We start from the raw sequence: 13,993 nt of genomic DNA on the forward strand, positions 1-13,993 counted from the left end.
GATAAGATTTATTGCCAAAAGCTTTGTTACAACAAAGAAATAATCTATCAAACACTAATGTCATTACGTTTTGTGCCAAGTTTGTATATTTTTGGAGCTACAAGCTCATCCAACAGAAGAAATGCACAATTAAGCAGACGATTCTCTCTCTCCTCGTCATTCTCAGCTCATGCAGTTCTTGCCTCAGATTGGGGACATTTCCAGGGGACAGGTGGCCATAACAGGTTCTGTCCCTGGAAATCGGGGGCTCACCATACTTTAAATGAGAATGTTTTATTTTGCCTGAACGAGCTCCTTTTTTTTTTTATTGTTTATTGTCTTTTTATCTTATTTATTTTTGATTGATTTTAACTTTTGAGCTAACTTTTGTTGCTAGCTAATTGGTTTCCTAATGCTAACGTTAGTAGTGTTAGCTTTTTGAATAACAAGCTGTAGGAAACTAAATAAAAGAACACTAGTTAAATTGTTTTGTGTTCAGATCAACCCAGTTTAATGCCTAAAAAACCACAAACATGATCGTTTCACAACAGTTTTTGACTCAGAATCATCGTGCTTTTGTCCTCCTTTGTGCTGAGCTCTAACTTAAAAATTCCTCTTGATCTTATCCTACCGTCCTATCTATAATATATAATAACCTCAACACGTATATCCTGCAGGAGAAGAAGAAGAACTTCGAGAAACAGAGTGAAAAGTATTACTCCCTGTTGGATAAACACTTGAATCTTTCTGCCAAGAAGAAGGAGAGTCAACTTCAAGAGGTTTGTAGGAATTACAAGTGTTTGCATCAGCTCCGTAAAGAAATACAAAACTGTCCTCGTTGTCTCTGAAGGCCGATGACCTCCTGGACAAAGAGCGGGTGAATTTCTACGAATCGTCAGTGGAGTACGTCTACCAGATCCACCAGGTTCAGGACAGGAAGAAGTTTGATGTTGTGGAGCCGGTGAGTGGAGCCTGCGGTCTCCCACTCTTCCTCTTTGCTGCCGCATATGAGGGGAAGAGGTCTCTTAGCACTCAGCAGCAGCCTTAAATACATTTATTCGTACTTCTGCTGGACAGGTGCTGGCGTTTCTTCAGAGCATTTTAACGCTTAACAACCTGACAGTGGAGATGACTCAGGACTTCATGCCGTACAAGCAGGAGCTGCAGCTGAGCCTGCAGAGCGTAAGTGGTGCTGCTGGGAATTACAGGCATTTAATATCCAATATCTGGGTACTTTAAGTGCTCTCTGGTTATTTTACAGACAAGAAACCACTATGAGAGCACCAGCGAGGAGCTGGAGGAGCTGATGAAAAGAATGAAAAATCCTTTCCAGATTTCTAAAATGCAGAATTTTTTGCCAATGGAGGGTTATTTATACTGTCAGGAGAAACGTAAGTTTATTCTGAACTTAAAGAGGTGCTTGTTGTTTCTTTGTTCCTCTTTATTCTGACGACACCTGTCTTTTTTTTTTCTTGTTCTGTTTGCTACATTAGGGGCATTGGGCGTGTCGTGGGTGAAATATTACTGTAAGTATCACAAGGAGGGGAAGCGCCTGATGATGATGTCCTGTGAGCAGAAACCTGCAACCAAACAGGTGATTTGTTTATCGCAGAGAAACTAAATGTGTGTCTTTCTACATGATTTGCAATGGGGGGCTGGTGGGGATGTTTTTAAGGGGGGCTAACAGGTATATAATACAGTGAAGCCCCAGTTTTTTGTGGKGTCTTAGTGTGGAAACTGCAATTAATGGATGTGGTCCAGTGCGTTTGGGACCAAATAAAAACACGTAAGCTAAACAGTTAGCTACGTGCTGTTCTGTACAGTGAAGCGGAAATGCTGTGTCACGAACTGATTTTATGTTAATGTTTATGTTACAAAATTAGTAAATTATATTGTTCTTAATAATTTAGCTTGAAAACTCATGAAAAAGCATGCGAGAGAAAAAACAATATTAATGTTCCCCACTTTTGGCAATATCACAGGGATTACTGCAAAATTTTAGTAGTTATTTTCCATGAAAAATCCACGAAAAACTACTTTGCTGGGCTTCACTTTAAATAGATTAATAATAAAATACTGCAGATTGGATTCTAACAACAGAAACATAAAGTAAACCTGATATGAATTGTCATAGTGTCCATTTTTAGTACAAAGACAACCGTAAAGCAAACAACCACCAAAAACTAGACCCTCTATCAGTTATCTAGTACTTAATTCTCCTGCATTAAGATTTTCAACTGTAAATTCAAGCTGAGAAGATATTTATTAGCTACGCTAGCTGTTAGCCAGTCCTTTTGCTGAAACCAGGTCACAGAAAACCATTTCGTTTTGCTGTATTTCAATATCTTTTAGTGTGTTCACCCCCAGCCTCTTCACTTCCGGTCGAGATGAGAAATTAATCCACCTCGTTTATGTTAATCCTGCTCGCCATCGTAGCGACTCAGTCTACGCCAAACCACGCCCACATGCACTCGCGCTCAGTGCGCATCATTGCCTGTGGCCTCAGGCTGACCCTGGGTTGAAATGGACAAAGCTGTGAAAAGTTAGCCCTTTGGAAAGATTAAACTTGTGTTTCTTAGGTTTTATTGTAAACTCCAGTGAGGGGATTAGCCCACTTATACCAGCCGTCCCTGATGCTTTGTGTCTATTTCCTTAACCCCAGACTGCTGGTTGAAATGTTGGCGTCTTCACGTTTCTCCYCGCAGGCTCCCATGATGCTCACTCTGAAATCCTGCATCCGGAGGAAAAGCGAGTCCATAGACAAGCGCTTCTGCTTCGACGTGGAAACCATGGAGAGGTTAGTGTAAAACAAAACAACACCCCCTCCTCACCCAAAAAAACAAAACAAAACAAAACAAAACAAAAAAAAACTGGGAAAGTGTGCGATGAGGCAACGACGGAGCCTTGTGGAATAAAGCGGTTTGGGCGACGAGGTTGAACAGGTGGTTTACAAGGACGGAGTGTGAAGGCTAAATGGACCAGAGCCCAAACAATCCCTGAGCAATGGGGCTGGCGCTGGAAACAGATGGCAGACTCTGGGATTTCATCGGGGGTGGGGGGAAGGAACACAACAAGCTCATATTTATATAAGCAGGCCATTTGGAACAAAACCCATTAGAAAAACCCCTTTAGCTGCGAGTTTCTCCGTCACCTTGCAGGTTTTTATTTTTCTGCGTAAACACTTGTGTGCCGACAGAGTTTTTAAGCTTCAATGATGCATGATGATGAACACATCCAGTCGACGGTTGTTTGATAAACTGAAGGTGGCAGTGCTGTCTAATGCAGAAAAAGCAGTGCTGTCAGCTCAGGCTGCAGGCGAATACAGACTTTTAATTTAATAAAAGTAGAAGACGTGATTAATTAAACCAATTAAAGTTATTTCATCCCAAATCATCCCTTTGTAGCTGCGTTTTGTTTCATCTATAAGACTTAAATAGCTAATAACTGCATCAAAAATGTGCTATCTGCTTGATTGCGCAAGTTCACCTCAACGTAAATGTATAAAACATTTAGTTTAACGGTTTTGATCAGACGGGCTTTAATCTCAAAGCACAGTTGTTCTGGTTAACATTTAATCCACCAGCCTACGAGCTGTAAACTCTGGCATCCGATCGAGTCGTTTCTGCAGCAGGAAGGTTTTTCATCATTTCTTCACGCTCGTCGTTCGTCTTGTTTTTGTCAGCCGAGCACTTCAAAGACACTTCCTCCTGCAGGGAGTTCTTCTCCTCACTTTGTCTACCTTTTTTTTGAATTAAAAAGTAAAGAAATGAAAGTAAAAATCGGTGTGATTTGTGAGTTTAATAAAGCTGCTCACAGTGGTTMGTTGCTGTGATGCACATCCTTTTGACTGAATAATTAACCTGCAACCTTTGCCTTTTATTCTTTGCTTTTTAATGGCTTTTGTTTCCTGTTGCCATAGAAATGCGCCCGTCACTTTCCAGGCTCTGTCGGAGGGCGACAGGAAGTTGTGGATGGAGGCCATGGATGGAAAAGAGCCGGTGAGTTGCTGGAGCCACGTCTTWATTTGGTTTTCAACTTGCAGATGTTTTATCAAATTTAAGCCAACTGAAAATGTTGTATTTTTGAAAAAAATGATCTTTTCCAAGCAACAGAGTTGTTGACAGTTGTGTTGTTTTTAAAATATTAAAAGACTTGTGTAGGTGTAAAACTAGATCACAGCTGGAAGCTGGCATTTAAGTAAATCCTTCAGTATTACCTGTTTTTTTTTGTGAAGCTTTTAAAGCAAACAAAGAGGTTTGTGCGTGCGACGTGGCTCCAGGTTAGTTAATAGCCTTTTAAAGCTATTAACTAATCATGTTTAGTTGTTAATGGAGCCGTTCCTGCAGAAACTGACCAGCTTCTGTTCACTTCCTGTTGGAGACAAAGGCAGAATAAAAAGCTTTACTTATAAAATAATTAAGAAAAAATATATTCTTTCTTTTTTTAAATTTTTTTATTTGCTCATCAGATCAGTCAGCTGTGTCTGGATAGTGTGAAGAAAACAATTAAAGGAAGTGAAAATAACACATGGCACACTTTTAGTGCCCTCTTCCTGTCCTACTTCCTCACCAGCTTCTTCACATGATGAAAGTTTAGTGAAGCCTTTTCACCCAGATCCTCTCATGAATCCTGACTAAAGGCCCTCAGCGCTGCGKGGTCTCTGAATGTCAGCCATAAGCAGCGTGATAAATGGAATAAAAGCAATCCGACTACTCAGACTGTTAGTTTTAGTCATTGGATTCTAAAAAATAAAAAATCGGAGTACTCAGAATCTTTGGAAGCAGATCTAGATGGATGCATTGCTGTTCCTGTGAACATTTTGCCTTTTTCTTTTTTTCTTTTCCTGCACATTTCAAGCCCAAACAGTATGAGCTTGACTCCCAAAATTAACAAGTTCTTCCTCACTTTAGAAGTTTCTAAAAGCGTTTGGCAAAAGGCGGGAAACAAATCCTGCATGTACTCCTCCGGAGTCTCGGAGGAAACTGGATATTTTGGCACATTTATTTATTTATCTCTCCCTTTAGCCACAGACTTGAAATCAATCATGCAAACGTTGGATAAAAAAAAGAGAGAGAGAAAAGCTTTTTAAATGGTTGGTAATAAATATCTTTGGCGTTGCCATTAAATTTTGACACACACATATATTTTTTGATTTTTGTCCTGRATGGCAGCACTCAAGTGACTCGGGGAGAAATTACCAGAAAGGAACACGCTTTTGCACCGGAGATTAAATCTTTGAAATAGATAACGCGGTGTGACCATGATATTTCACACTTCTGCATTATTTTAATTTAAATTTTTTTTTTTTTACTAAAAAACAAAACAAAAACCTGTTGCTCAGACCAGACCCTGGTCTCCAGCTGCTCTGTGGTCTGGCTCTAAAATCAGCACATTTGAGAATGTCTGGTCTCTGAGCTTCACGGTCTGCGTCGCTGCACCTGTGGAGACAAATTGTTCACAATTAAATGCTTCACATTTCCCTCCTCTTTTTATTGAGCTTTATTAAACCAAATGAATTATTTAAATCTGCTCCTACAGTCACCCAGAACTGGGAAACTGTACCCTCATCTGTTCATGAACTTTCCTGGAAGCTTGAAATACTTGGATCATGTGGATTAAATTTGCTGCCTTGAGCCATCATCGTTTTTTTTCTTACCCCCCCCCCCCCTCCACCCATCGTTAAAAATAAGATGATCATTAATCACTCCTGAAGATTTTTCCACATGCTCCACAGTCTTTGCTTTTCTTTTTACATTTCTTATTTTTCTTTCAGATTTATCACTCCCCAATTCACAACCAAGCTGAAAGTAAGTCTGTCACCATCTGAAGCTGGGATAAAAGACATTTTTCTGTGAAGTGGGTCTCATTTATTTGACTCTCTTTTCTTTTTTTCCTTTTCCACAGTGGAACTGAATGAAGTTGGATTCAGGTTTGTGAGAAAGTGCATCAACTACATTGAAACTAAAGGTAAACAGTCACGAATATTTCTATTTTAAGTTATTTATTTTAGCAGGGGTGTGTAAAGTATTTAAAATAAATAAGTAAAAGTAAAAAAAAAAAACTTAGAAAATTATGAGAAACACACTTGAGTAAAAGTTATAAAACTGCTCACAATAATCGGGAAAGTATAAGTATTTTTGCCCACACTCTAAGAAATCAAGTGTTGAATTTATTTAAACAGTTTTCACATTTTCTTTTAAAGAAAACAATGTAAATCGTTTTTTACTCAGCTCAATTTAGTTGAACCAGTTGACCTAACTTGGTTAAGTAAATTCAATACTTTGTTTTTTAGAGTGCATAAACAAGTCTTATGATGAGTTCAGTCATATTTAAATTTGTAACAAGTAACGAGGTGTTAAATTTTAAAGTAAAGAAGTAAAAGTATTTTTATATTTTGAATGTAACAAAATAAAAGAAAAAAGTTACGGTTAAAAAATACTTGATAAAATTATAAATCTTCAAAAAAATTATGTACTGTAGCGAAGTAAATGGACTTAGTTACTGTACACCTCTAGTTTTTAGTTTTCTTTCTGGCCTGTTGGGGGCGCAGTTGAGTTAAAACGTTGATGTTTCTTTTGCAAGCTGCTCTCAAGGGAAAATCGGCATCTTTATTTAATAAAACTCTAAAATATTGTCTGAATTAGACAGCAGAGTTTTCAGAAATCACATTCTTGCCTCTATTTTCTCAGTTTATGACAAAATAACTTCAACCTATAAACAAAAACTTGTTCAACCATACCAGGGGTGCCCAAACATTTTCTCTGAGAGGGCCAAAATGAAAATCTATCCAGGGCTGTGGGCCAAATGCAGTAAGATAATACATGAAATACAAATACTTTTTAAAGTAAAGTCCTTTATTTTTAACGATTAAGCTGTGCAATGGCCCTCTTTTGTTTTAGTTTGTGCACTTGGAGAAAGTCTGTCATACACTCAAGTAGCAAAGGCTCATGGGACATTTCATAAATTGATAAAATATGAGTTTTTGTGGCCTTATGAAGTGTGCAAATCTGCATGTGGGGTTAAATCTGATCTAAATATTTCTTGTTGTCATTTCATGTTTCATGTTTAATCCTAATAAATCAAAGATATGTCAGCACCATGAATGAAAACTACCTGCACTACAGCCCTTTTATATAATCATTTGACCAATGGAAATACTGTGTTTCTATAGGATAACAGGTTACAACCTTGTAACTTTGGCAACTGTTGGTGGGCCAAATCAAATGGCTTGGCAGGCCAAATTTGGTCCGCGGGCCCCACTTTGGGCTCCTCTGAACTATACAAATAAAAACTCTGCAGCCGCATGACTTACAGTCCAACGTCACAGTTTGGCTGAATTAAAACCCAAAACATGAGCGTGTAATTTGACTCGGAACTGTTTCTGACAGTAGTAAAAAATCGAGGAAAGAACATCTTAATGCCGTCTCCTTTTAGATCTTACGAGAAGCATGTGGTGCATTTCCACTGTGTACAGTATCATTAGTCTAAAATACACCCCACTCTCATCTGTTTCTTTTTATTTTTTCCAACCTCCTCCCTTTCTTTCCTCCAGGAGTCACACAAGAAGGAGTGTACCGAACGGTTGGCAGCAACATCCAAGTTCAGAAGCTCCTAAATGCCTTCTTTGGTAAGGAAGTGAGTCAGTTAACTGTGCGTTTCCCTCAGTTACACTCATAAGCTGACGTACCGCAGAACTGGATCTGCATCGTTCTGTGGAGCTCAGCTGTAAATATGACGGGCGCATATTACTGGTTTACAAACAAACATAACTATCATACCACTTTTACTCTTTTATGATTTTTATCATTTTTTCAATTATTATGATGAAAATATTTCATTAGCAAATTATTTGCATTTAAATTGATGTCTGGAAATCATCTGGAGACTCTTGTTTGATGCTTTATGATCTTTAAAGGTGTCCTTACCCCAGCTTTGGGAATCACAGCACTAGCCTACCTGTTCCAGCTGCATTTATCTGTCTTCTTCATACGAGGCTACACACGTCTGCTGTGTCCTGCTGGAGTGTGACGTGTTTGTGTCATACAGGTGTGATGGGCTGTGTACAAAGCAATAAAGTGTCACACTTGCGTATATTTACAGTACACATCTCATCCAAACAACTAAATTTACTCTACTCAGGAGGCGCCATATATCTGGATAGATTATTTATTTAACAATAACAAACCAGTATAAAACAAGAATAGGGTTATTTTTTAAATGTAGGGAGTAAATGTTAAAATAAATTACTTCAGTTAGGTATAGATAACCAAAGTTTCTACTTAAGAAAAGTAACAATTTGTACTCCACATCAAAACAGCTGAGTTCTGCTGTTAGTGGTTCATGAACGGTCAGACTCGTCTTTATTTTAGTAACTATAAATGAAGTTGTGTTGATTAATAAAAATCGACATTTTTTTATGAAAACTTTGAATCAAAAGACGTCATCAAGATATCCAGACAGAAAACTCCCAAAAGTTTCTTTAAAAAGTAGAAAATTCAACACAAACAGGTCTCATTTGGCTTCATGAGTTGTTTTTAAAAAACGATTTGCTTACATTGAAAGAATGTATGCATTTCTACAGCTACTGTGTCCAACGTTTTAATGAATACTTTTTATCTTGTGTACTTTTTTTAAAATAAATGTCATAAGTATTTTAATTATCCTCTGCTGTTTCGTAGATCCCACAAACCCAGGAAATGTGGATTTCAACAACAGTGACTGGGATGAAAAAACCATCACAAGTGCTTTGAAGTTTTACTTAAGGTGTGTGTGCTATTTTTATATAAAAATAATAAATTGTCTTACTAGAGGATTTATTCAGCTGTATTTTATGAAATCTGCTTTTAATTTTGCCTCACATTGCTCATCCACAGGAGTTTATCTGAACCAATAATGACCTACGATCTGCACAGAGACCTCATGTGTGCTGCAAGTAAGACGCATTGAAATACATTACTTTTGTAAATTTATAGAGGTTTGATAATGGTGTTATTTATAACATTAGCAAGTTCCAGTTGTTGGCCAGGACTCCCTTGAAAAAGAAGTTTTTAATCTCAGTGGGACCTTCCTGGCTAAATAAAGGTTAAATAAAAAAAAGTTATTTAAAAAAATGTGTTATATGTACCAGTTTATAGAGTGGATTTATGAACTCGCTGAATTTATTTCCATTTTACTGTGACTAACTGGAATAAAAGAGGCATTCGTACATTTGTGCTGAGCTGCAGGCTTAATAGCTATATATCAATGTTGACATTAAAGGAAATGTGAGTCTTGTGTTTTTAGTCTAACTATTATAGTAAAACTGGGAGGACAGTTGGTTTAATAGCCTCACTCTGTCAGCATGTTACATTAAAGCACCTGGAGATGCAGTTTATTAGCTGTATAGGCCTCTTCACGTTACACATCCTGACGTTTTGAAGTGTTTCTTCCTTTTTGGAACATACCGATGCAGTGGGTGGCCATGAACCTCGCCATACTTTGGCAGGATTTAACAGAATTCTGCAATATTTGTTTGGCTTAAACATTGTTTAAGCTTGGGTAAGTTTTAAAATGTACTTTGATTTCGTTCAAGGAATTAACTTCATGGTATTTCATTCAGATTTTAATGGGTTTGTACCTAACTCCCAATAGCATGGTCATGATTTAAGATCCTTTTATTAAATTTGTCCAGCAGCCAAATATGCTGCCTTTCTTTCTTTTTAGAAGTTGTCAGCTTGAGTTACTTGATGATCAAATGTTTCTGGTAGTTCACTGAAGGTCATTAAGACCTCCACAAACTACTTTATTTTTCTGGCTGCATTTTAACAGCAGGAAAGCACCAACAGGATGTAACAGACAGCTGTCAGATTTCTTATAAATGAAATTATTGGCTCAGTGAATCCAAATGTCTTCATGCTCATGTCATGTTTTTGTCTGATTGTTTTTTTTGTTTTGTTTTGTTTTTTTTTGTTTTTTTAACCATTTGCTGTATTTTAAATTGAAGGTGTTTTCTGGTATTTTGTTTGTATGTTCACTGTGGAGTCATTTGACTAGTCATATATCATTCAGCATCCTATGGCATCATACTGTGTTGTACTGTATCCTGTGATCCTGTGGTATTGCACTGCATTTTATGGCATTGTGCTGTATTGTACTGTATGCCATGGTATCATACTGTTTTCTATAGGATCGTACTGTATCCTATGGTAGTGTACTGTATGGTATTGTACTATATCCTATAGTATTGTACTGTATTCTATGGTATTATACTATATCCTATGGTATTGTACTATATTGTAGTGTATCTTATGATACTCTACTGTAACCTAAGGCATTGTACTGTATCCTATGGTACTGTACTGTATGGTATTGTACTGTATCCTATAGAATCGTACTGTATCCTATGGTATTGTACTGTATCCTATGGTATTGTACTGTATAGTATTGTACTGTATTCTATGGTATTGTACTGTATCCTATGGTATTGTACTATATTGAAGTGTATCTTATGATACTGTACTGTAACCTAAGGCATTGTACTGTATCCTATGGTACTGTACCCAGTGGTATCAGACTCTCCCATGATATGATACTGTATCAAATGGGATCGTATGGTATTGTAATATATTGTACTATATCCTTTGGCATAGTACTGCATCCCATGTTATTGTACTGTATCTTATGATATTATTCTTTTGTGCTGTATTCTATGGTATATAATATTTTGTCCTATGGTATTGTATTGTATACTCTGATATTGTGTTATATTATACCCTCTGGTATTGTATTATATTGTATCATTTGGTATTGTACTGTATCCTGTGCTATCATGCTGTACGTGGTTGTTTGAAGATACTTTTTGTTTTTGTGTCACAGAATCAGACAATCTTGACTTTCGACTGAGTGAAATCCATTCACTCATCTACAAACTACCAGAGAAGAACCGGGAAATGTTAGAGATGCTGATTACACACTTAGTGAAGTGAGTACAAGTTTGTCTTGTTGGGTGCTGTTACTGCTTCCAGGACACACAAACACACACACACACTCCCTTTTGAAATAAGCTCCAAATGATCTTTTGTTGCCTTGAGTTACATTCATACCAGCCTGACTCTGTTGACAGTGTGTGCAGCCACAGCGATGCAAACCGGATGACCCCTTCAAACATGGCCGTCATCTTTGGCCCCACGCTGATGAGGGCGAAGGAGGAGACGGTGGCAGCCATGCTCGATATCAAGTTTCAAAACATCGTGGTTGAGATTCTGATTGAGGACTACGAGAAGGTACATCTGAAGCAGAAACTTCCCATTTTACATTTGACTTTTCAACATAGTTCCCTGAAATGGCTTTTTTTTTAACAGTTGGCAGTTCAGGCCTGGAAAAATTCTTGTAAATAGCTGCAGAAAACAGTGAAACAATGTTTTAAAACTTGGATTGTTACATTGATTTATCAGGATCTCTTACTGTAGAACTGAGCTGGGCTTACTGACAGTGTTGCTGTTGGCTGTATATTCGTGATTTTTATATAACTGTTCTCTGTCATGACACTATTAGTCACTATTGTAGTATTTGTACTTCTACTGAACAGCAAAAAATACATTGTCTGTGTTTCCATCCTTCACTTCTTTTGCAGGCTGAATACTTCTAAATTCAGCTGCAGTAATGGTAACTTTTTAATTTATTTTTTTTAATGATTGCAGATCTTCAGCTCCACGCCGGAGGACGGCACCGCCCCGCCTGTCCCTCCTCCGCGGATCACCCCGCGAAAACGGCAGCCCATAACCATCTCCAAGCGACCCGCTCGCGTTTATCAAGCTCTTAGTCACGACCACTTCCAGCACACAGAAAGTAATTATGAGCCTCCGTAGACCTGATAGTCATCATCATTGCTCCATCTTGTCTGAGCTGAATATACAATAGATGATTATTACTATAATTTTTTTTTCTTGTTGTAATTTTATTTTTCTTGTAGACTTAAAATGGTGAATCTGTGGGGTCATTTTTTGACATTTTCTAAATGGGAGTTATTGAAGTGCGTGTGTTCAGCCCAATTATTTTCACATTTTACTAAACATGGAACCTGTTAAGTCAAATTTCTTTTTATTTTTTTGTTGTATTATTCTTCAGCGCAGGAAGAGAAGCATTTGATTATTTTGAAACTATTCAAATGATTCAGATAAAAGTACAAATAAAGAATTCAGCTCTACATGTTTATTTTAATTTTGTTTTTGTTTTCATTGTGTTTGGGTATATCGTGCAATTTTTTTTCTGTTTGTTTGAACACACAAATAGTTCAAACGGACAGGAAATTACTTGAACATGGTGTGTGTGACTCTGGCTTTCATACAGAGTGGCAGAGAAATGTGTTTAACATGCTCTTTTGGAAACACATTTAACCTTTTTCTACCTTCAGTCCAGAGCTTAAAATTGCATCTTGTTTATGAGTTTTCTCTGTGTTGAAGTCTGGTTGTATTTGTGTGAATCCAACAAGTATTTGGGGCTTTTTATAGAGTTTACGGTGAAGTTTGCCGCTGGTGTGTATCGCAGAGATAAACCCTATAAAGTTGCAGTCCTGTTAATGTTGTCTCTTTGTAACAGATGGACAGAATGATACCTCCATTATGGATGGCGAAGTCTCTGCGAGCCCCAAACCCCCAAGGCCAACCAAACCTGTTAGCAGTGCTCCGCTTGTTCCAAGAGACCCCCCTCTCAGGCAAGTCTTTATTCCCAAAACCGCCAGCCGCCAGGACAAGCAGGCCGACTCCGATGCTGAGAAGACAAGTGATTCCAGGCAAAAGCCAGATTCTTTCTTGGCAGCAAATGGGGAGTCTGGAGCCTCTGTGAGCAGAGTACCGTCGTTTCAGAGCCGAAAACCACCTCCAAAGGGCACGCCAGCCAACCGAGAAGGTACAACTAACTTATTATTATGATTGTTAATGCAGCTTTAAATTAGTCCATTTTTCTCCTTCATAAATGTGTCGTATAGAATTTATTTGATTTTGAAAAAGTTGCAACGAAGAAGTTTTATTATAAGCATTACAGAAAAAGTTCTGAAATAATGATTTGTAATAATTCAAAGGGAGAGCAAAAAGTCATGTTAATGACTTTCCCAGGAAATATAGATTTTATTCTTGTTGCCGTGCTGGTTATAGTTCCAGTTATGCTTTTTTTACATACTTATTGATTTGTTTTAGGAGATTATTAGTTAACTATAATTGTTCTTGTATGTTATTATAATCAAGCTCTTTTAAATGTTTTTTTAAAGTTATAGTTATTCTGAAAAAACTTTAAATGTGTCAATTTTGTTGTAAGAGTTGATCTGAGACACACCTCAGAACAGGGGTGAAAGAGGGGCTTGTGGAGTTACAATAAGGAGGAATTCAGACCAAAACATTGCAGTTTTTAATTATATAGACCCTAACTGAATGATTTAAATGTGAAAAAAAAGGATTTAAAAGCATCATTTGTCCAGTTCAAGGCCGAGCCTGACCAATCCAACACAGGAATCTCATTTCAGCTGTTTTGTATCTGACTTCTTGTTCAATCTGTCATGATCCATATTTTATGACCATATGTGAGGACTGGAATGTAGTTGAATCGGTAAATCAAGAGCTTTGCGTTTCGGCTCAGCCTCTTTCTTCACCACGACAAACCGGAGCGACGCCCTCATTAAGGTCTCAGTCCGTCGATCCGTCGCTGCTTGATGCTATGATCACCTGTCAACAAGACTCCAAGGTACTTGAAGTTTACTGCTCGTAAACTTTACTTGCACATTCCTAAGCTGCACAGGGGGTGTATTTGCAAGACAGACATGCCATCAGCAAACATGAGCAAGTAGGTCCATTTCTACAGGCATCTATAAGTTGTTTTTAGGAGTCAAAATTTCCTGGTTCCAGGTTGGACAAATCAGATGAAAGGTTAGCATTCCAACTCGAGGGTCCTGACCAACCCCATTCATCCATCCATCCATCCATCCATCCATCCATCCATCCATCCATCCATCCATCCATCCATCCATCCATCCATCCATCCATCC

At 37.8% G+C, this 13,993-nt stretch overlaps 1 protein-coding gene across 1 annotated transcript in view; it reads left to right on the forward strand.

Annotated features, from left to right (window-relative positions):
* Positions 1 to 13,993, forward strand: part of ophn1 (oligophrenin 1) — a 28,543-nt gene that overhangs the window by 6,340 nt on the left and 8,210 nt on the right. Inside the window, exons 5-20 of the mRNA XM_014006775.1 lie at positions 657 to 758; positions 830 to 940; positions 1,057 to 1,161; positions 1,241 to 1,370; positions 1,473 to 1,573; positions 2,685 to 2,776; positions 3,899 to 3,977; positions 5,753 to 5,786; positions 5,884 to 5,946; positions 7,532 to 7,606; positions 8,658 to 8,742; positions 8,853 to 8,911; positions 10,834 to 10,939; positions 11,081 to 11,240; positions 11,658 to 11,805; positions 12,556 to 12,864. Coding sequence (XP_013862229.1) covers positions 657 to 758; positions 830 to 940; positions 1,057 to 1,161; positions 1,241 to 1,370; positions 1,473 to 1,573; positions 2,685 to 2,776; positions 3,899 to 3,977; positions 5,753 to 5,786; positions 5,884 to 5,946; positions 7,532 to 7,606; positions 8,658 to 8,742; positions 8,853 to 8,911; positions 10,834 to 10,939; positions 11,081 to 11,240; positions 11,658 to 11,805; positions 12,556 to 12,864 — 1,759 coding nt within the window. The remainder of the gene's footprint in view (positions 1 to 656; positions 759 to 829; positions 941 to 1,056; positions 1,162 to 1,240; positions 1,371 to 1,472; positions 1,574 to 2,684; positions 2,777 to 3,898; positions 3,978 to 5,752; positions 5,787 to 5,883; positions 5,947 to 7,531; positions 7,607 to 8,657; positions 8,743 to 8,852; positions 8,912 to 10,833; positions 10,940 to 11,080; positions 11,241 to 11,657; positions 11,806 to 12,555; positions 12,865 to 13,993) is intronic.

The sequence above is a fragment of the Austrofundulus limnaeus genome, unplaced genomic scaffold (assembly GCF_001266775.1).
Source record: "Austrofundulus limnaeus strain Quisiro unplaced genomic scaffold, Austrofundulus_limnaeus-1.0 Scaffold37, whole genome shotgun sequence".
Taxonomy (NCBI): Eukaryota; Metazoa; Chordata; class Actinopteri; order Cyprinodontiformes; family Rivulidae; genus Austrofundulus; species Austrofundulus limnaeus.